A 23,362-nucleotide genomic window follows, 5' to 3' on the forward strand; every position below is an offset into this window, starting at 1 on the left:
CGCCTCTTCACTGAAGCTGGCTGCTGGAGAGATCGTGTGACCAGACCAAGGCGCCCCCAGTATAGGTAAGCTTACACATCTTTCCATTCACAGGATAGTTAGAATGAGCTTAGAATGGGGTTGGGAGCAGGTTTAAGTATAGTTAGCATTTGACCGAACTTCTACTTTAAACTCATCGGTTCTGTGGATGTCTTTACCGTTTTCCTTACATTTATGGGGTGTCACCAGCAAATCGAGTGTTTTCTGGGACAGATTGGGCCAAATGGCCATCATTTCTTTTCTGAGCTCATTGTCCATTTGCTGTTTGTCAGCACCACCTGAAAAAACACACAGATAAAAATTATATCACTTAAGTATAATTTCACGGTTTAGTAAGTTGCAACGATTAGTGTAAAAGAAATACAGCGCAGGTTTTACATTCTGACATTAAAGTGTTACTAAAGCCACAACAGTAAAATCAGTCTGTATATGCAGTAAAGCATGCTTGTTATACTCACTATAGAACCTAAGGGGTTAATCCTCTGCATTTTGTATAAAGGCTGTTTGATCCTCCTCTTCCACTGTCCCCAAAAAAATAACCTGGTATTCTCAGAGCTAGGGGAAGGCCTGCACATGCTCAGTTTGGTGTACATTGCTTTTTTTTCTTGGGAGGATGCATGTGATCAGCACAGGGCCAATCAGCACTGTCCAGACAAAGGATCAGGGGAGAATGAGAACTCCTCCTACATGAAATGTTTTTTTTATGATCACGAACACACCAATTTGATTTGAGCACCACATCCCAGAATTTGATAGTAAGGAGAAAAGAAAATTGGGACTTTATAGGTGCAGAATAAATTGTCAAGATATCAAATATAATGTATAAAAATTATTTTATTTTGAGGAGCAAAATAAAAATATTTTAAAAAAAAATATACAAATGGCTAGAACAGTTGGTCACAATTTCATCAACACAGCAATGTAAACACAGGGCTAATCAGCACTGTCCAGACAAAGGATCAGGGGAGATTGAGAACTTCTCCTACAAGCTTTACTAGGTACTGATAGAAGTCACAAGACTGCTATATACTGCTGATGAGAAAAGGTATTTATCAGTAGCGGCTGGTGGTATATTTGTTGGGGGGGGGGGGGGGGGTTGGCGGCAAACAATCCACCCAGTCGTTCTGGTCACAGGCACCCCCCCAGGTCAGTCACCAGCCCCGCACTTACCCCATCTAGGTCACAGGCAGCGCTTCCTCTTGGTGGCGTCTCCTCCTCCTGGAACTTCACGGTAGCTCCCCCTGCGTCTCCTCCCTCCTTCTTCCCGGTGGCCAACAGGATCACTTCTCCTCTCGGCCAATCGGGTGACGGGTCTCAGAACCCGCTTCCTAAATTGGCTGGGAGGAGAATCAGGAGGACAATAGCAAATATTCATTCGCTGTTGTCACACAACTGGGTGGCCTAGTGGCGCAGTGCTCTGCGCCCCCGAGCCCACCCTTTTTTGAAGCCTATTAGAGCCTCTGGCTCTAATCACATGCTTAAAGGAAAAAAAAAAAACCCCATTGGAAGCCATACGTCCGGCGCCCCACATGTAGATTAAGGGGCCGGGTGTTTATCAGTTTATATTTACTAAACGATTGCATTTCCATGTTTTGTGTACTGTGGGTGACCAGATATGAATGCAGGTTCTCGGTTTAGTAACACTTTAATGGAATTCCTTTCCTTCTGTTTCCGAGACATGTTCTCACTTTACTCCCTCTTATGAAGTAAAAAGCTTTTATACATTTCCAAAGAAAACACGATACTTTAAGGGCCTATTCACACTTGTATAAAATACAAAACCCTTGCATCAACACAGAAAGCCGTTACTTTAGGTCATCTTTCAGAAATGAGTACAGAATAACAAATGTAGATATAATATATCCACCAGTAACCAGTAATATTACAACCTCCTTTAAATAATTACTGTCCATAGCATGTTGATTGCTGTTAGACCGTTATTTTATTCTCAAAGTCTCCGTTCTGGACATAAAAAATAAATAAAAAATGTGATCTCACCTTTGGCAATTTTGATATCCAGTGCAGTTCGTATAAGAGCCATGAGAGTGGAGTTAAAATGTACAGTATTATCATCAGCCACAGGAAGGTCCATTCGAAGGAGCCTCTGCAAGACCCAGAAAACACAGCATGAATGGACTGATCTTACCGCAATTAAAATAAATTACTCACCTATATACAGCACTCAGAAGGCTCTGATTATATGCAATGCTACAATAAAAAAAAAAAAGTACAACAGGAAAAAAGCATCTACAACTATCATATGCTACTGTTTAAAATATCTCTCTTAGAACTACTTTAGTACTTATTTTTACTGCTAAAGAGGGACTATATTATTTCAATTTTTATATATACATGTAAGGAGATGAATGTAAATCTATATAATGTGGGTTCATTTTCTTAAAATGTGTTTCTCTGGAGCCTATAAGTATATCATGTCCATTGGAGAAGTCATACTTGCTCATTACATATGCATTTATATTTATATGTAAATAAATAACTTTTAAGTACACAATGGGGTTTATTTACTAAAGCTGCAAAGTGCAAAATCAGGATCACTTCTGCATAGAAACCAATGAGCTTCCAGCTTTTATTACCAAAGCTTAATTGAACAAGCCGAGGTTAGAAGCTCATTGTTTTCTATGCAGACGTGAGCCTGATTTTACACTTTGCAGCTTTAGTAAATAAACCCCATTTTGTACTTAAAAGTGGAGTATGCCTGTAGTGTGTACTTTTTGTGTCTCAATTTCTGTCTGCTGCCTCTGCTATCAGCATGAATCACTTCTGCCTAGCTTTCCTGACACCAAGAGGAAAATGGTGACAGGAGAGGGCTCTATCTATCTATCTATCTATCTATCTATCTATCTATCTATCTATCTATCTATCTAAATCAATCTATATCTATCTATCTATATCAATCAATCTACATCAACTGATCTATATCTATCTATCTATCTATATCAATCTATCTCAAATCAATCTATATCTATTATCTATCTATCTATCTATCTATCTATCTATCTATCTATCTATCTATCTATCTATCTATCTATCTATCCATCTTAATCAATATGTATGTATGTATGTATGTATGTATGTATGTATGTATCTATCTATCTATCTATCTATCTATCTATCTATCTATCTATCTATCTATCTATCTATCTATTTCTCCCTTTAGAATGTAAGCTCTAAGAGCAGGGCCCTCCTGTACCTTTTGTATTGTACTGTGATTGTGTTGCTCCCCCCCCTTATACATTGTAAAGCACTGCGTAAACTGTTGGCGCGATATAAATCGTGTATAATAATAATATCTATCTATCTATCTATCTATCTATCTATCTATCTATCTATCTATCTATATCAATCTATCTCAAATCAATCTATATCTATTATCTATCTATCTATCTATCTATCTATCTATCTATCTATCTATCTATCTATCTATCTATCTATCTATCTATCTACCCGTCTATCCATCTTAATCAATATGTATGTATGTATGTATGTATGTATGTATGTATGTATGTATCTATCTATCTATCTATCTATCTATCTATCTATCTATCTATCTATCTATCTATCTATCTATCTATCTATTTCTCCCTTTAGAATGTAAGCTCTAAGAGCAGGGCCCTCCTGTACCTTTTGTATTGTACTGTGATTGTGTTGCCCCCCCCCCCCCCCTTATACATTGTAAAGCACTGCGTAAACTGTTGGCGCTATATAAATCGTGTATAATAATAATATCTATCTATCTATCTATCTATCTATCTATCTATCTATCTATCTATCTATCTATCTATCTATCTATCTATCTATCTAAATCAATCTATATCTATCTATCTATCTAGACATGCATATATGGCTGCTATGCAGGCATTTTTACTGTCCCCACACAATGTGTACATACAGTATGGATGATTTCTTTATTTTTATTGGTTTTCCTGAATGTGTCTTAAAAGTACTATTCAAATCCCAATAATACTATCATTATATAGGAGTTTCTATGACTTCTACAGTACTAATATTTATTGAATATTTGCGGAAGATATGTGAATTAGAAATTTGGGATAAATTCTATCTAAAATATACATAATAAAATATATTTTTATTTTACAGAGTAAGTACTGGAACCTACAACATGATTTTCTCTACGTAAAGAAAAAAGTTTTAGGGAGGTCCTTTTTTGTAATCCTAGCTGCTGCCATAATATAAATTGTATTTATCATACTAACACCAGCTCCATGGAGTGGCTTGTGAATGGTTTTATTATTCGTATTATTAGTATTATTTTAGTTTGTTTTTTTAAAATAATTTTTAAAGAAATGATGGCAATGTTCAGAGCCTTGGAGTTCTGTTTACAAGCAAGTAACCTTTTCAAAACAAATCTCCACCTCCAGAGTAAAATGGGGGAACACAAAGTTCCAAATCTTCACTCCACTCTGGAAGTGCAGAGATGGAAAAAAAAAAAAAAACGAATAGCCAGCACAAACCAAAGCATAGATCGGCAGGCAAATCCAACAGGCCAACTTGGAGCATGCAGCATGCAGAACTGTGACGTGCAACGTGCAGGGAATCCCCCATGCAATATCTCTTTAGAGAACTAGAACTCCTACATAGGGGGAGCACAGGGGAGAGAGGGTGGCTGGGAGCGGGAGGAAGGCGAGAGTGAGACGAGGGGGAAGGTGAGATAGGGGGAGAGAGAGAGGGAGTAAAAAGAGAAAAAGAAATACATTCACAAACAAAGCTGTGAAGCTTATTGTATCAGTCAGAAATTGCCAAGTAATATTCTGGCCACACAACATGATCCCTAAAGCTTTACACACCGAGAAAGACAAAAGGGGACTTATTCTACCAAATGGGTGTTTGTTAGGACACGTAAGGAGGACAGCTTTTCTCAGATTAGATCATCAAAGGTTTTAGACAGAAAAGGGATCAGTAAAGATGTCAGGTGCAGTTCCCCATAGTTTACAGATGTGTGATAGAGGGATGGGTAAAGGTCCACTTCCCCATGGAAGATATGGAGTAATAGGAACAGCTACAAAAGACCTGAAGTAGAGCTAATACAGAGTATAGATCAGAAGGCCCTAACCTTTGTTAGCAAGACTCACCCAAGCCCATGATCATATTCAGGCTACACAGGCCTTGCGGCAGTACCGGGACAAGGTCATCCAGCGCCCAGGGCAATGATGCCAAACTGCATCCCCCTTTCCCTTAGGGTTAGGGTGCCCCCTACCCCTGCAATAAACCATTGTGCCAGGGGCAGGCGTCCCTCCTGCCCACCCCTTGTCCTGGCCCTGCCTTGCAGTAAGTTTGGAGGATCACAAATTCAAACTCTAATCGGCTTTTTGCTGCTCCAGCAAAACCCTTACCCTATCATCGAACTAACCATTTCTACTGCAGGCTGAGCAGCGTACACTGTATTTTATCACTTGTATAAGTTCACAGTATTGTCCTACTCTAATGGCAGTTTCTGTACTATCTGTAATGGCTATAAGGCTGGCCATAGGCTTATTTCTCAGTAAGGCCATAGGCTTATTTCTCAGTAAAAGCTATGAAACCTGCCCAGGGCCTTAAGTTCTGCATCCATTTCCCAAAACGTGGAAAAGGCACCTGGGCAGTTAACAATTCCTTCCTTCATTTCAGAGAAAATGGGGATGGACTGGACCCCCATCTTTGTGTGTGAGGAAGTGTTTTCAGCAGTTTAAAGTGCTCGTAGTTACATAGTAGGTGAGGTCGAAAAAAAGACACAAGTCCATCAAGTCCAACCTATGTGTGTGATTATATGTCAGTATTACATTGTATATCCCTGTATGTTGTGATCATTTAGGTGCTTATCTAATAGTTTCTTGAAACTGTCAATGCCCCCCGCTGAGACCACCGCCTGTGGAAGGGAATTCCACATCCTTGTCGCTCTAACAGTAAAGAACCCTCTATGTCAGTCTTTCTCAACCTTTTCAACACAGAGGAACCCTAGAAATAGTTCTCCGGTCTTAGGGAACCCCTGCTAAAAATTAGAAATCTACAACTCATGATACATTAGTGTGATGGTCAGTGGGAAGAATGGTCCTTACACTTGTGGTAATTGGGAAGAATTACCTCCTTACAGAGAGTTAAAAAGTTCAATGGTGTCGATGGGAACTTATCTGAGAGGCATAAATTGCCAAATGCTGAAGGAACCCCTAGCAACCTCTGGAGGATCCCTAGGGTTCCACGGAACCCTGGTTGAGAATCACTGCTCTACATAGTTTAAGGTTAAACCCCTTTTCTTCTAATTTTAATGAGTGGCCACGTGTCTTGTTAAACTCCCTTCCTCGAAAAAGTTTTATCCCCATTGTGGGTTCACCAGTACAGAATTTGTATATTGAAATCATATCCCCTCTCAAGAGTCTCTTCTCCAGAGAGAATAAGTTCAGTGCTCGCAACCTTTCCTCATAATTAATATCCTCCAGACCCTTTATTAGCTTTGTTGACCTTCTTTGTACTCACTCAATTTCCAGCACATCCTTCCTGAGGACTGGAGCCCAGAACTGGACACCATACTCTAGGTGCGGCCGGACCAGAATCTTGTAGAGCGGGAGAATTATTGTTTTATCTGTGGAGTTGATCCCCTTTTTAATGCATGCCAATATTCTGTTTGCTTTGTTAGCAGCAGCTTGGCATTGTATGCCATTACTGAACCTATCATCTACTAGGACCCCCAGGTCCTTTTCCATCTTAGATTCCCCCAGAAGTTCTCCCCCCAGTGTATAGATTGCATTTATATTTTTCTACATTGGACATCATTTGCCATGTAGTTGGCCACCCCATTAATTTGTTCAGATCTTCAGATCTTCTTGCGAAGAAGTTTTTGCCCTGCTTAACTTAGTATCGTCTGCAAATACAGAGATTGAACTGTTTACCCCATCCTCCAGGTTGTTTATGAACAAATTAAACAGGATTGGTCCCAGCACAGAACCCTGGGGGACCAATATGTGGTACTAAGCCTCACACCAGGCTGTCAAAAACAGAATTGGGCTGTGTATGTCCATTGATTTGTTTTCAGATTTTAACTATCATAGTAAAAGAGGTTACCAACAAATACTATAAGGCGGCGTAAACACGCGGGGACTGTCTGCCGAAACTAAGTTCGTCAAACAGTCCGCTCAAACTTTTGAATGAACGAACACGCCCACAAACGGCACTTTTTGAGCGGACAAATACGGCAAACTTTGTTCGTCGTACTAAGTCCGCGCAACTTTTGAAATGAGCGGACTCGCCCACACACGAGGCAACAGTCCGCTCATTTCGAGCGCGTGTGCAGGTAGGCGGGGCCCGCGACGGAGACGTCGCGGGCTCCGCCGCCTGGAATGGACTTAAAGGGGAACCTCAACGCCGAAAAAAATCGGCGTGGGGGTCCCCCCAAAGTCCACAACAGACCCTTGTCCGAGCACGCTACCCGGCCGGCCAGGAAAGGGGGGCGAGCGAGCGCGCCCCCCCTCCTGAGCCGTACCAGGCCGCGTGCCCTCAACATGGGAGGTGCCTTGGGGAAGGGGGGGCCGCGCGGCCCCCCCACCCCAAAGCACCTTGTCCCCATGTTGATGAGGACAAGGGCCTCTTCCCGACAACCCTGGCCGTTGGTTGTCGGGGTCTGCGGGCGGGGGGGCTTATCGGAATCCGGGAGCCCCCTTTAATAAGGGGGCCCCCGGATACCGGCCCCCCACCCTATGTGAATGAGTATGGGGTACAATGTACCCCTACCCATTCACCTGTAAAATAAAAGTACCCAAAAAAAAAACACAACACACGAGATAAAATATTTTATTGCACAGCTCCGGGGGTCTTCCGTCTTCGGGGGTCTTCTCGCCGGACTCCTCCGCTATCTTCTTGTAGCTCTTTTGCTAGCAGAGGAGTCCGGCTTTCTTCCTCCCCGCCGCCGGCCTCTTCTCCCGACTTCGGGGGTCTTGTCCCCCTCTTCGGTTCTTCTGCCGGGCCACCGCGCCTTCTTATAGCTCTTTTGCAGGCGGTGGCCCGGTCTTCTGTCGCCGCCTTCCGTTCTTCTGTCGCCGCCTTCCGTTCTTCTGCCGGGCCACCGCGCCTTCTTATAGCTCTTTTGCAGGCGGTGGCCCGGTCTTCTGTCGCCGCTGTCGCCGCCGCCTTCCGTTCTTGTTCTTCTTCTTGTTCTTCTCCAGGAGATGTTGACACGTCGCTCTCTCCGGCCGGAATGCCAGAGCCGCGCTGAGCGGCCACTTATATAGTGACAATGGGGCGGTGTCACATGGTATATGTCCCATGGGTTGGTCACATGGTGACCCCGCCCCCTTACGATGTCATAGTCCCCATGTGACATCAACCCATGTGACATATACCATGTGACACCGCCCCATTGTCACTATATAAGTGGCCGCTCAGCGCGGCTCTGGCATTCCGGCCGGAGAGAGCGACGTGTCAACATCTCCTGGAGAAGAACAAGAAGAACAAGAAGAAGAACAAGAACGGAAGGCGGCGGCGACAGCGGCGACAGAAGACCGGGCCACCGCCTGCAAAAGAGCTATAAGAAGGTGCGGTGGCCCGGCAGAAGAACGGAAGGCGGCGACAGAAGAACGGAAGGCGGCGACAGAAGACCGGGCCACCGCCTGCAAAAGAGCTATAAGAAGGCGCGGTGGCCCGGCAGAAGAACCGAAGAGGGGGACAAGACCCCCGAAGTCGGGAGAAGAGGCCGGCGGCGGGGAGGAAGAAAGCCGGACTCCTCCGCTAGCAAAAGAGCTACAAGAAGATAGCGGAGGAGTCCGGCGAGAAGACCCCCGAAGACGGAAGACCCCCGGAGCTGTGCAATAAAATATTTTATCTCGTGTGTTGTGTTTTTTTTTGGGTACTTTTATTTTACAGGTGAATGGGTAGGGGTACATTGTACCCCATACTCATTCACATAGGGTGGGGGGCCAGTATCCGGGGGCCCCCTTATTAAAGGGGGCTCCCGGATTCCGATAAGCCCCCCGCCCGCAGACCCCGAAAACCAACGGCCAGGGTTGTCGGGAAGAGGCCCTTGTCCTCATCAACATGGGGACAAGGTGCTTTGGGGTGGGGGGGCCGCGCGGCCCCCCCTTCCCCAAGGCACCCCCCATGTTGAGGGCACGCGGCCTGGTACGGCTCAGGAGGGGGGGCGCGCTCGCTCGCCCCCCTTTCCTGGCCGGCCGGGTAGCGTGCTCGGACAAGGGTCTGTTGTGGACTTTGGGGGGACCCCCACGCCGATTTTTTTCGGCGTTGGGGTTCCCCTTTAAGTCCATTCCAGGCGGCGGAGCCCGCGACGTCTCCGTCGCGGGCCCCGCCTACCTGCACACGCGCTCGAAATTAGCAGACTTCCCTCCGAGCGGGAACAGTTTGCTCATTTCGAAAGTAGCCTACACACGGGCGGACTGTTCGCTCAAACCAAGTTTCAGCGGACAGTTTTTCGGAATTTCCGAAAAACTTTGTTCGTCAAACTGTCCGCTGAAACTGTCCGCTGAAGCCCCACACACGAGCGGACTGTCCGCTGAAACACTGTTCAGCGGACAAAGTTGAGCCAACAGTCCGCCCGTGTGTACGCGGCCTAAGAGTTTCCCTGGTTAGGTACAATTTGAACCATTTTTTAAGTAAGGCCTTTTATTGCCTAGTTGTTATTAAAGTTTGTTCATCCTAGGGCAGTGATGGCGAACCTTGGCACCCCAGATGTTTTAGAACTACATTTCCCATGATGCTCAACTACACTGCAGAGTGCATGAACATCATGGGAAATGTAGTTCCAAAACATCTGGGGTGCCAAGGTTCACCATCACTGTCCTAGGGATTAACGTAGATTCCATTTTGTCTTGTCCTTTTTTCTAGGCTTATCCTTGGGCCTGTTGCACACTGATCTGAAATGAGATGCATTGTTTTCCATGGCAGTGTTTCTTAACTATAGTCCTCAAGGCGTCATGTTTTAAGGATTTCCCTCAGATGAAACTGCTGTGGTAATTACTAAGGCAGTGAAACTGGTCAAATCACCTGTGCAAAATGATGGAAGGCCTGAAAACATGACCTGTTGGAGCGACCTAGAGGACTGGAGTTGAGAAACACTGGTCTATGGGACATTGAACACAGCTAAGTAAAGATCAGTAATACAGTGCTGAGTACAGAGCAGTGGCGGATGCTCCATTAGGGGCACAGGGGCGCTGCCCCCCTAATCCATGTGCCCGTCCCTTAATCTACATGCAGGGTGCTGAAGCCATGGATTTCAATGTTTTTTTTTTTCTTTTTTGAAGCACATGATTAGATCCTCAGGCTCTAATTGGCTTAAAAAAAGGGCGGGCTCGGGTTGCAGAGCACTGCGCCCTGAGCCCACCCAGTTGTGTGACATTAATGAATTAATATTCGCTAATGTCTTCCTGCTTTTTCTCCCTGCCAATCAAGAAGCGGGTCCTGAGACCCGATTGGCCAGGGAGTCTTTAGATTCCTGGCCAATCATGTCTCAGGACCCACTTCCTGTTTGGCCGTGAGCAGAAGCAATGGCCCCCTTGGCACTTATCGCGGCCTTGCCGACTCCATAGAGCCTGTCCTGTCCTCCTAGCAGAGTCTATAGCAGACCAGGCCAGGAGCATGTATTAGCAGCAAATGGGAGGATAAGTGGGAGGAGTGGGAGGAGCCGGAGCAGTGTGAGTACCGAGGCCAGCCTTCCGGGTTGAGGGGGGCAGGTTTGTTTTCCGCCCCTCCCACCCAAAACATTGAGCACCAGCCACCTTTGATAAAGAGCAGTAAAACAAAAATAGAACATTTTACATTTTTGCTTTACATACTAGCACATTATGGGGTTGATTTACTAAAGGCAAATCCACTGGGCAGGGCACTACATGTGCACTTGGAAGTACAGTTGCTGTAGATTAGAGGTGGAGATCTAAAGTGAGGGGAAACTGCTAAATTCTATCATCCAATCATGTGCAAGCAAAAATGCTGTTTTTTATTTTCTTGCATGTCCCCCTCAGATCTACAGCGATTGCAATTCCAAGTGTACTTGCAGTGCACAGTGAATTTACCGTTAGTAAATAACCCCCTATGTGAAACTTACCTGAAAACGAAGTATTCCAGCGATGGAATGTCATAGCTGGAGGCCGCTTCCATGGTCACCCGTCTTGTATCCGGGTTCGCGGACTCCGGATCTGTGACTGTCTGCAGCTGCGATGACATCACTCCCGCGCATGCGCATTCACGGCACAGGGCTCTGAAGGAACGGCACGAGTGGCCATTGCTTTAGAGTGCATACTCCAGTGATGTCACTGGCTGCATGTATAGTAAATATCTCCTAAACTGTGCACATTTAGGGATATTTACACTACCTATAGGTAAGCTTTATTATCCACTTGCCGACCATCCGCCGCAGTTGTACTGCGGCAGAATGGCACAGCTGGGCAAAACAACGTTATGTAATGTCGCTTCGCCCTGTGGCCACTAGGTGTCCCCTGCTCATCCACAGAGCCGATGCAAGTGCCAGGCGGTTGCGATCACCGTCGGGCTCCCGCGATCGCTCGGTGCACACGGAGAACCGGGATCCATGTGTGTAAACACACAGTTTCCGATTCTCTGAGGTGAGAAGTGATAGATCGTCTGTTCATAGAGAGTATGAACAGCGATTTATCTCTTCCCCTGCACTGTCCACTCCCCCCTTTAGTTAGAACACACAATAGGGAACACATTAACCCCTTGATTGCCCCCTAGTGGTTAACCCCTTCACTGCCAGTGACATTTTTACTGTAATCATTACATTTTTATAGCACTGATCGCTGTAAAAATGCCAGTGGTCCCAAAAATGTGTCAATTGTCTGACGCAACTAATAAAAAAATGAATAATAAAAATGCCATAAAACTATGTCCTATTTTGTACTTTTGTGCAAACCAATCAATATAGGCTTATTGCAATACTAACAATATGTAGAAGAATACATATCGGCCTACACTGAGGAAAAAAATAGCTTTTTTATATATTTTTGGGGGATATTTATTATAGTAAAAAATAATGCATTTTTTTTTCAAAATTGTCGCTCTTTATTTGTTTATAGCGCAAGAAATAAAAACCGCAGAGGCGATCAAATGCCACCAAAAGTAAGCTCTATTTGTGGGGAAAAAAAGGACATCAATTTTGTTTGGGTGCAACGTCGCACGACCGTGCAATTGTCAGTTAAAACAACGCAGTGCCGAATCGCAAAAAGTGCTCTGCTCAGGAAGGGGGGAAAATCTTCTGGGGCTGAAGCGGTTTTAGGCTTACCTATAGGTAAAATTTAGTGATAGAAGTTTACTTCCACTTTAAAAAAAAAGCCTTGCAATGTACTTTAACCCCCCTGGCGGTATTCCCGAGTCTGGCTCGGTGTGGAGATTTTGTACCAAAAGCGGTAACCCAGAGCCAGACTCGGGACTGCATCGCTGAATGCAGGGAGAGTTTACTTACCTTCTCCCCTGGATCCAGCGATGTCCCCCCGCTGTACGAGCGGCTCATCCTCCGATCGATCTATCACGGAGCCGATCTCCGTTCCTTGCGAGCATTGCGACGCACGGGGACGGAGATCGGCGCGAAATTCAAAAAGTGAAACACACACATTACATACAGTATAATGTAATCTTACAGATTACATTGCTGTATGTAATAATTTCACTTCCCCTTTGTCCCTAGTGGTCTGCCCAGTGTCCTGCATGCAGTTTTATCTTATAAAAACTGCTCTTTATGCCTGGAAACTGGAGATTGTCCATAGCAACCAAAACTGTCCCTTTACATCAAAAATGATTTTAGACCAGCTAGAAAACAGTGATAATAAATTAGAATCACTCGCAGAATTGAGGGATATCGATTTGTGGGGAGATTCATCATCAAATACTGAAAAGTAATGACAGTGACAATTCTGCAACTTTCAGTGTTTTTGATTTGATTACATTATTAAATAATTTTTATTACTGTTATATTATTATTTGGTATAATTATTTATAGTTATTTATTATATTATAATTTATGATTTCATTTTTCAAACTTTATCATACCCGGGATGTCTACTAGTCTCTGGTTTGGACAGATTTAAGTGAGTTATTCCTAAGAATTGCAGGACTACAATATAAAACACCAAATTTTCATGCAAAATAATTGTACCGCTTTCAGCACCTAAAATCTGAAATAATCATACCGCCAGGGAGGTTAATCACCGAGAGGGGATTTTTTTTTTTTACTTTACTCAACAGAAGTAGAGTTACTCTTTAAAACTATGGCTGCAAATGCTAAAAAAAAATAGTGATCAAATAACCTTTATAAGAGGTGGTCATTTTGGGAGCAAATTCTGTGTTTTATACAGACAAATGCATGTAACAGTACTTGTCACAAGCCATTATTTACATTTCCACCAAGCCACAAACTGAGGCACATGGAAAAAAAGTCCTGCCTTTATATTATTGATGTGTTGACCTGTTATTTTCCATTGAAGTCAGCTGAATCTTTTCAGCGCATGTTAAATGCACCGATCCTAATTGTGCATGCCCTAGCACATGGAAAAATTCAAGCATCTGATACCATGTGATAACAGAAGGGGAGATTTACTAAAACTGGCACACACAGAATCTGGTGCAGCTGTGCAGAGTAACCAATCAGATTCTAGGCATTATTTCCAAAGCTTCATTGAACAAGCTCAAGTTATAAGCTAATTGGTTACTATGTACAGCTGCACCAGATTCTGTTTGAATCTCCCCCCAAGTATTTATGTATGCCTCGCGACAGTTTTCAAGAAAAACTGTTTACATTTACAACCCTTACCTAATCTGTGCAGTCTATTACTACACTTTGACCAAGGCCTCTTTCACACTTGTGAGACTTTGTCCTTGGGACTGCAAAGTCGCATTACAAGTCATACCTCATGATTTCCAATGACTACCATTCGTATCTGTTACGACTTCAAAGTAGTCCATGCACTACTTTGGTCCTACTTTGATGTGACTTGAGGTCCATAGACCTCAAGATTACACAGGCATTGCTTGAAGTCGCATCAAAGTCATGACAAAATCGCGGCAAAGTCAAGCACACAAGTGTGAAAGGGGCCTAAATTCTGCATAACCACACTACTCTTTAAGCAAGCTAAAAGGGTATATGTAACTGGTTTTCACAAAGTATTACTGGTACTGATGACACAGTAGATATATAGAAGTTAAGGTGTTCCGTAGTGCAAACACTGCAGAAATTAGGAACAAATGCAAGCTTTGTATAATTATAGATGGGAGCATAATGAGTTAAAAAGTAATAATGATTTAAATGTAATAAAGTCTGGTCATGCAATATCTCACAAAAGTGAATCGCAAAACACACATTTTTGTAAATATTTTATTCTATCTTTTCATTTGACAACACTGAAGAAATGACACTTTGCTACAATGTAAAGTAGTGAGTGTACAGCTTGTATAACAGTGTAAATTTGCTGTCCCCTCAAAATAACTCAACACACAGCCATTAATGTCTAAACCGCTGACAGCAAAAGTGAGTACACCTCTAAGTGAAAATGTCCAAATTGGGCCCAATTAGGCATTTTCCCTCACAGGTGTCATGTGCCTCATTTTACAAGGTCTGAATGGGGAGCAGGTGTGTTAAATTTGGTGTTATCGCTCTCACTCTCTCATACCGGTCACTGGAAGTTCAACATGGCACCTCATGGCAAAGAACTCCCTGAGGATCTGAAAAAAATTATTGTTGCTCTACATAAAGTTGGCCTAGGCTATGAGAAGATTGCAAAGACCCTGAAACTGAGCTGCAGCAAAGACCATATAGCGGTTTAACAGGACAGGTTCCCATCAGAACAGGCCTCGCCGTGGTCTACCAAAGAAGTTGAATGCATGTGCTCAGAGTCATATCAGGAGGTTGTCTTTGGGAAATAGACGTATGAGTGCTGCCAGCATTGCTGCAGAGTTTGAAGGGGTGGGAGGTCTTCCTGTCAGTGCTCAGACCATATTCCGCACCCTGCATCAAATTGGTTTGCTTGGTGTTGTCCCAGAAGGAAGCCTCTTCTAAAGATGATGCACAAGAAAGCCTGCAAACAGTTTACTGAAGACAAGCAGACTTAGGACATGGATTACTGTTACTGGAACCATGTTCTGTGGTCTGATGAGACCAAGATAAACTTATTTGGTTCAGATGGTGTCAAGCATGTGTGGTGGCAACCAGGTGAGGAGTACAAAGACAAGTGTGTCTTGCCTACAGTCAAGCATGGTGATGGGAGTGTCATGGTCTGGGGCTGCATGAGTGCTGCCCCAGACCATGGGGCAACACATAGCTGGATAGCTACAGCTCATTGAGGGAACTATGGATGCCAACATGTACTGTGACATACTGAAGCAGAGCATGATCTACCTTCAGAGACTGGTCCGCAGGGCAGTATTCCAACCTAATTAACGACTCCAAACACACCTCCAAGATGACCACTGCCTTGCTAAAGAAGCTGAGGGTAAAGGTGATGGACTGACCAAGCATGTCTCCAGACCTAAACCCTATTAAGCATCTGTGGGGCATCCTCAAACAGAAGGTGGAGGAGTGCAAGGTCTCTAACAACCACCAGCTCTGTGATGTCATCATGGAGGAAAGGAAGAGGACTCCAATGGCGACCTGTGAAGCTCTGGTGAACTCCATGCCCAAGTGGGTTAAGGCAGTGCTGGAAAGTAATGGTGGCCGCAGAAAATATTGACAATTTGGGCCCGATTCGAACATTTTCACTTAGGGGTGTACTCACTTTTGTTGTCATCAGCGGTTTAGACATTAATGGCTGTGTGTTGAGTTATTTTGAGGGTTCAGCAAATTTACACTGTTATACAAGCTGTACACTCACTACTTTACATTGTAGAAAAGTGTAATTTCTTCAGTGTTGTCACATGAAAAGATATAATCAAATCTTCTGGAAGGACTTTTCCTGACGTCCTGCCAGCGCACTCAGGGCTTTCACACTGGAGACAATGGTGCAGCAGTTTGAGGGCGGATTGCAGGCGCTATTTCTAATGCTATAGCACCTGCAAAACGCCCTGGTGTGAAAGGGGTCTTAATGTTCACACTCTAGTGGTAAAAGAACAGATATGAGATTAATTTCTCGTGATAAATGGATATATGATAAGTTCTAGGCGCATGGGCTCAGAGAGACCTATGGCCTATTCACACACTGAAGCCCAAACCGCTGCTGCCCACACAGTGTTTTGGGCTGCAGAGCAGTGGGCAGTGTGATGTGTATTTTATTGTATCACACTGCTCTCTTTTTTTTCTTTCAACAAATTTTATTTGAAGTTTACAAACAGACACTTCATTCATATCACTGCACAGAAACATGGTGTGCTGTGGTTCTGTGCAATGACGTGGCACTGAGCAGAGTGGTGCAAGATTATGGAAACATGATGCAAAATCTCGCATTGCTCTGAAATGCAGTGCTGTCAGTGACAGGAAAAGGTTGCCGGTAAAAAAATATGGCTGTGGTGCTCGGCTGGCCGAGATCCTCCTAATATCTGCTACAGTGTGTTCTGGCAGTGCCAGGCAGGTCTGGCAGAGGCGTGCCTGAGCACGGCAGGTGATGTTTCCCCACCCCCCCCTCTGGTGCCACATTTGGAACCTTTGGGGGGGGGGGGGCTGGAGCGGGTACCTGTTTTTGACAGGTACCTGTCCCCACTTCCTTCTGACTTCGCAAGGTACGTCAGAAGTTCTCTCCTCCTTCCCCGCCGCTGGGCCATTCAGAAAGCCGGTGTGCTTCGCACGTGTGCTCTAGGGAATCGGCTGTGAAGCCACAAGGCTTTACTGCGGGTTATCCTTATAGGCAATGGTGGTGGCAGCACCTGAGAGCTGAAGGAAACATCAGCTAGGGTACGGTCATCGCTGGATTCCAGGACAGGAAAGTGTCCTATTATTAAAAATCAGCGGCTACAGTATATGGGGGCGAGGGGGCTGGAGCACCACTTTAAAACTGTCATTTTGTAACTTTTGGAAATGCCAGTAACATTGGATGTTGTGTCAGTAAACTTCAATCTGGTAGGTTGGCAACACTGTGTTGCTATTGTCATCTGCATGGAAAATGGAGGTAACTGCTCCTAATGTAAACAGGCCCTAAAGGATCCTATGCAAGACTGGAACTTGCAGATAAATTCCCCTTGAAGCTTCAGTATTTAGCAATTTTTAGCCCAGTATTCAGAAGTGCCCAGCAGAAAAATAATTTTGTGTAACAGTTGTGGCTGTGAGCACTCACTGCCGTTCAGTTTTTAACTGGATGCATTTTAGGTAATACGGTGTCAGTTTGATACCCAGTCAATCCTGCAGAACAGTGGTCAGTATTGCATGGAAAAGCTTAGATATTCAGCATCATAGTGCATTTTAGGACTTCACAACCTTTCCAAACTAGGGCTTATTTTTGGGGTAGGGTTTATTTTGCAGCCCTCCCCGAAAATCACAGTAGGGCTTATTTTGGTGGTAGGTCTTATTTTCAGGGAAACATGATATAAATCATTTGAGGCTGGTAAATTCATATTATGCTTATAACGCTGGCTACCAGATTGAATAAACTTGCCTGTGATTTCTACATTGAACTGTCCTTATGTGGTGGTGAGATATTGTGAAATACATATGATGAGTGCCACAACAATATGTTATAGAACATACTTAGATTTGTCATGCAGTATGGCAGAAGATATTTTGAGCAAGCCTGGGGCAGATATAGCCAGAGAATACTTACAACTTTAGTGCTACTAATAAAAACATATAGTAGTGGGTAGTTGTATCATCTCCATTAATAATACAGTTTCATAATATAGTGCTGTTCAGGAACGGATGGTCCATAAGGGGCTTAGCCCCTCTAGTTTGCATGCGGGATGCATACTAGGTGCCAGACTCATAGTCTATCTATTTAAAGCCACATGATTAGACCCTGAAGCTCTAAGTGGCTTGAAAAAGGTTTGGCTCCGCGCCCTGCTCTGCGCCCCAAACCCCCTCAATATTCGCTATTGTCTTCTGGCTTCTCCTCCCGGTCAACCAGGACAGGAGGCTGATCGGGTTGGTCAGTAGGAGAAGCTGAGGAAGCCACGATTATACAGGGGTGATTGCGGTCCTGGGGGGGGGGGGTTTGTTTCCCACCCCCCAAAAAAGTTTAGCACCAGCAACCACTGGTGCTGTTCCTCAAGTCTAACCACAGGATCCCTAGACCTACAACTGCCCCTATCAATCAACTTTCTTTTTTCAAGTTCAGTGACAACAGATGGCCCCTCAGGCTGGGTTCACACTGTCTTCAGATGCAGCTCACAGCAGGGGCCCGGTGGGCCCCTGTTCTCTGTTACAATGACGAATCAGGCCCGAATTTTTGCCTGAATTTAGACCTAAAACAGAGCTAAAGACGCACAGGACCCTTGTGCAATCTGCTTGGTGGCTGTCACGGAGCTGTGTAAACCAGCTCCATTGAGAGCCGGTGCCAATGAACCCGAATCCAATTCGCATCAGTGTGAACCTCAGAGTAAAATAAATTAAGACGTAAAAGACAATATGCCCAGAATGGCATAGAAAGGTGCACTGGCAAGTTATAGATATATAGTCTGTGTGATCAGCATTTTGAAAGCTGTCAAGGTTCAGCATTGTTCATGTACATAGACCTACTTATCATTTGCATAAAATGGGGTTTATATACTAAAACTAGAGAATGTAAAATCTGGTGCAGCTCTACATAGAAACCAATCAGCGTCCAGTTTTTTTTTTTTGAACAAGCTGAAGTTAAAAGCTGATTGGCTACCATGCACAGCAGCGATCTGGAGGTGTGCGAAACGTAAGTGTTACTGGACCCACACACAATTTTATGAGTCGCCAAGTTACTATACCTACCAGTGTTGGCTGGTACTCCATTTTGAGGGGGGGGTGGTGGCAAACAAACCACCCATAACCCCCCTGGTCGTCTATCCGTTAAACCCCCCCCCGTCCGGTCAGTTGTTTGGCGAACCCTGCACTTATCCCCTCTAAGTAACGCCCTGCGTCTCCTCCTCGGCGTCTCCTGCTTGGCGTCTCCTCCTCAGCGGCTTCCCTTGCATCTCCTTTTTACTAGTAATGGCGGCGATCTGCAATTTTTATTGGGACTGTAACATCGGACACTTTTGACACAATTTTTGGGACCATTGGCATTTATACAGCAATCAGTGCTATAAAAATGTACTGATTACTGTAAAAACGTCACTGGCAGGGAAGGGGTTAACACTAGGGGGCGATCAAGGGGTTAACTGTGTTCCCTGCTATGTGTTTCTAACTCTAGGGGGAGGGGACTGACCTAGAGGAAGTGACAGATTGTGGTTCCTAGCTAATAGGAACAAACGATCTGCCACGCCTCACAGAACAGGGATTTGTGTGTTTACACACACGCCCCTGTTCTGCCTCTAGTGCCCGTGATCGCTCGTGGCCGATGGTCATCGCGACCATTGGCCACGGGCATCTACACCCCCACTGTGCAGTGGCATGCACACGCCTGCTATCCCGATCCCGCAAGCCGACGTATAGCTACGACGGTTTGCGGGATCGTGCCGACCTGCCGCAGTAAAATGACGGCGGCTGGTTGGTAAGCAGTTAAAAAAATAAAAAAAAACTATTTAAGTCTACGCGTCCGGCGCCCTGCATGTAGATTAGGGGCCGGCGCATGGATTAGGGCCCCTGCACCCTATATAGACGGGCCGCCACTGATACCTACTAATCCCCTAGTATGTCTATTGGGCGCATTAAATCCTGAATTGTTTCAACAAGGTATATATATATATATATATATATGTATATATGTATATATATATATATATATATATATATATATATAATGGTATCTCGTCTTTTGTACCTTGCTCATAAACTGATTGCTGGATACTGGATGGCTCCCACTATCCAGACAGTGAAACAATGGATAGAATATGTTAATTCCTTGCTACTGCGTGAGCAACTTGTTTATCAACTTCGAAAAGCCTTATGCAAGTTTCAATTAGTATGGCATGGATGGCTGGGCGGTCCAGGTTTAGCCCCCCTAAATTAGTGATGGATGGGCTATTTCAGCCGTGAGTACCACTTTTGGTGATATTGGTATTTTGCTTTATGTTGAACCCACCTAATGGAATCTGTTTAAAGGCAGGATATTTTGCTGGAGTATGTATGGTAATCCCTGAGATGTTACTTATTGTGTATCATTCATATTACTCACCTACTTAGTGGATTCCTTTTGCACTGCTCTGCATACAGTGCCTTGAAAAAGTATTCATATCTCTTGAAATTTTCAACATTTTGTCATGTTACAACTAAAAACGTAAATGTATTTTATTGGGATTTTATGTGATAGACCAACACAAAGTGGCACATAATTCTGAAGCAAAAGGAAAATGATAAATGGTTTTCAACATTTTTTACAAATAAATATGTGAAAAGCGTGGGGTACATTTGTATTCAGCCCCCCGGAGTCAATACTTTCTATAACTACATTTCACTGCAATTACAGCTGCAAATCTTTTTGGGGATGTCTCTACCAGCTTTGCACATCTAGAGAGTAACATTTTTGCTTATTCTTTTTTTGCAAAATAGCTCAAGCTCTGTCAAACTGGATGGAGAGCGTCTGTGAAAAGCAATTTTCAAGTCTTGCCACAGATTATCAATCGGATTTAGGTCTGGACTTTAACTGGGACATTCTAACACATAAATATGCTTTGATCGAAACCATTCCATTGTAGCTCTGGCTGTATGTTTAGGGTCGTTGTCCTGCTGGAAGGTGAACCTTCGTCCCAGTCTCAAGTCTTTTGCAGGCTCTAACAGGTTTTCTAATAAGACTGCTCTGTATTTGGCTCCATCCATCTTCCCATCAACTCTGCTGAAAAAAAACATCCCCACAACATGATGCTGCCACCACCATGTTTCACGGTAGGGATGGTGTGTTCAGGGTGATGTGCCATGTTCGTTTTTTGCCACACATAGCTTTTGCTTTTGGGCCAAAAAGTTCAATTTTGATCTCATCTGACCAGAGCACCTTCTCCCACAAACGTCCGTCACATGGCTTCTCACAAACTGCAAATGGAACTTCTTATGGATTTCTTTCAATAATGGCTTTCTTCTTGTCACTCTTCCATAAAGGCCAGATTTGTGGAGAGCACGACTAATAGTTGTCCTGTGGACAGATTCTCCCACCTGAGCTGTGGATCTCTGCATTTACATTTTGGGTGTAAAATGACAAAATGTGTAAAATGTCAAGGGGTACGAATTTTTTTCAAGGCACTCTATATGTATTGCTACATTTTATGCTGGTTTGGACGTTTTGTCTGTTTTGTATTCTTGACTGGTATTTCTATGCAAGAATGTACATCCTATGCAATAGGTGTGATATGTAATGTAACTATTTTTATTCTCTGTCCTGACCTTTATTATCAATAAAAAAGTGGATGTAAAAAAAAATGGAGCCTTTGCAATTGCATTGGAGTAACTTGTCTTCCTACATGAACCGGGTCTCTTAAATGACAGTAAGCTGTGCAGAAACATGAATTGTTGGGTGGAGCAACATTGAAGCCCCGTACACATGGTCCAAACTTAGGGTGGTATCAACTGGTTCAATAGAAACCGTCCAACATTCAGCCTGTGTTCGGCAGGCAATCCGACAGAAACCAGACGGCTTCTGTCAAAGGACCATGACCAATAAAGGTCTGCCGATCGGCATCAATCAGCACTCTCAGCCAACGCTTTAGAGCGCTGACTGGTGTGTTCTGCCAGGGGGCCATCCCCCTGGCAGAACACAATAGCTCAGCGGGGGAGATCGCTATACTAACATCAGATTGTTAGTATAGGACAGTGATGGTGAACCTTGGCACCCCAGATGTTTTGGAACTACATTTCCCATGATGCTCAACTACACAGCAGAGAGCATGAGCATCATGGGAAATGTAGTTCCCAAAACATCTGGGGTGCCAAGGTTCGCCATCACTGGTATAGGATCTCCTCTCAAACTCCTTGTTTTTTTTTTTTGCAGCGGTTTGAACGAAAAAAAAAACTACTAGTGTGTACAAGGCTTGACATTCCATGAACCAAAGGCTTCATGGGGAACACAGACACAATGACCTGTCGCCCCCCAAATTCCCCCTTCCAACACAAATCCCCTCCTCCCCAATCTCCTTTCACGCCCCCACCTCACATGATACCACAGTGCCCAGAGCAACTGCCCCTCTTTCTCACCCCTTGTCCTGGCCCTGATTCTGACAGCTGGGAAGTCTCTCTGCTGTCAGAATAAGATAGCTCAGCCAGAGTGATTACCCCATCCACATTGAATGTGTGGATGGGGGAATCAGGTCTTTTGTTCTTGTACTACCAGTAGATCTATATACAGCATAGGCTGCTAATATACCAGTATATCATAGCGAGAGTATAGGAAATGTTAACAGCAAAATACACCAGGGAGGTTATGGGGAGCGTAACAAGACAAGCTCCAAAGTGGGAGTGTCTGTAATCAGCCAGGGCATGTTATATACTTACAGTATCTCACAAAAGTGAGTACACTCCTCACATTTTTGTAAGTATTTTGGTATATCTTTTCATGTGACAACACTAAAAAAATGACACTTTGCTACAATGCAAAGTAGTGAGTGTACAGCTTGTATAGCATTGTAAATTTGCTCAAAATAACTCAACACACAGCCAATAATGTCTAAACTGCTGGCCACAAAAATGAGTACACCCCTAAGTAAAAATGTCCAAATTGGGCCCAAAGTGTCAATATTTTGTGTGGCCACCATTATTTTCCAGCACTGCCTTAACCCTCTTGGGCATGGAGTTCACAAGAGCTTCACAGGTTGCCACTGGAGTCCTCTTCCCCTCCTCCATGCAACATCACAGAGCTGGAGGAGGTTAGAGACCTTGCGCTCCTCCACCTTTCATTTAAGGATGCCCTACAGATGTTCAATAGGGCTTAGGTCTGAAGACATGCTTGGCCATCCCATCACCTTTACCCTCAGCTTCTTTAGCAAGGCAGTGGTCGTCTTGGAGGTGTGTTTGGGGTTGTTATCATGTTGGAATACTGCCCTGTGGCCCAGTCTCTGAAGGGAGGGATCATGCTCTGCTTCAGTATGTCACAGTACATGTTGGCACTCATGGTTCCCTCAATGAACTGTAGCTCCCCAGTGCCGGCAGCACTCATGCATCCCCAGACCATGACACTCCACCACCATGCTTGACTGTAGGCAAGACACACTTGTCTTTGTACTCCTCACCTGGTTGTCGCCACACACGCTTGTCACCATCTGAACCAAATAAGTTTATCTTGATCTCATCAGACCACAGGACACGGTTCCAGTAATCCATGTCCTTAGTCTG

The 23,362-nt window shown here is 44.2% G+C and overlaps 1 protein-coding gene across 8 annotated transcripts in view; it reads right to left on the reverse strand.

The window, feature by feature from the left end:
* The window catches only part of CACNA1A (calcium voltage-gated channel subunit alpha1 A), a 407,588-nt gene that overhangs the window by 74,498 nt on the left and 309,728 nt on the right, over positions 1 to 23,362 (reverse strand). For 5 of the 8 annotated variants that reach the window (XM_077470419.1, XM_077470425.1, XM_077470420.1 and 2 more), the window contains exons 37-38: positions 2,038 to 2,143; positions 198 to 317 (exon numbers count right to left, since the gene is read on the reverse strand). In XM_077470419.1, coding sequence (XP_077326545.1) covers positions 198 to 317; positions 2,038 to 2,143 — 226 coding nt within the window. The remainder of the gene's footprint in view (positions 1 to 197; positions 318 to 2,037; positions 2,144 to 23,362) is intronic. The other 3 variants (XM_077470422.1, XM_077470424.1, XM_077470421.1) reach the window with 1 other exon arrangement.

This window comes from Lithobates pipiens, unplaced genomic scaffold (genome assembly GCF_037356315.1).
Source record: "Lithobates pipiens isolate NorthernLeopardFrog02 unplaced genomic scaffold, aLitPip1_a1.2 Scaffold_8, whole genome shotgun sequence".
Classification (NCBI taxonomy): Eukaryota; Metazoa; Chordata; class Amphibia; order Anura; family Ranidae; genus Lithobates; species Lithobates pipiens.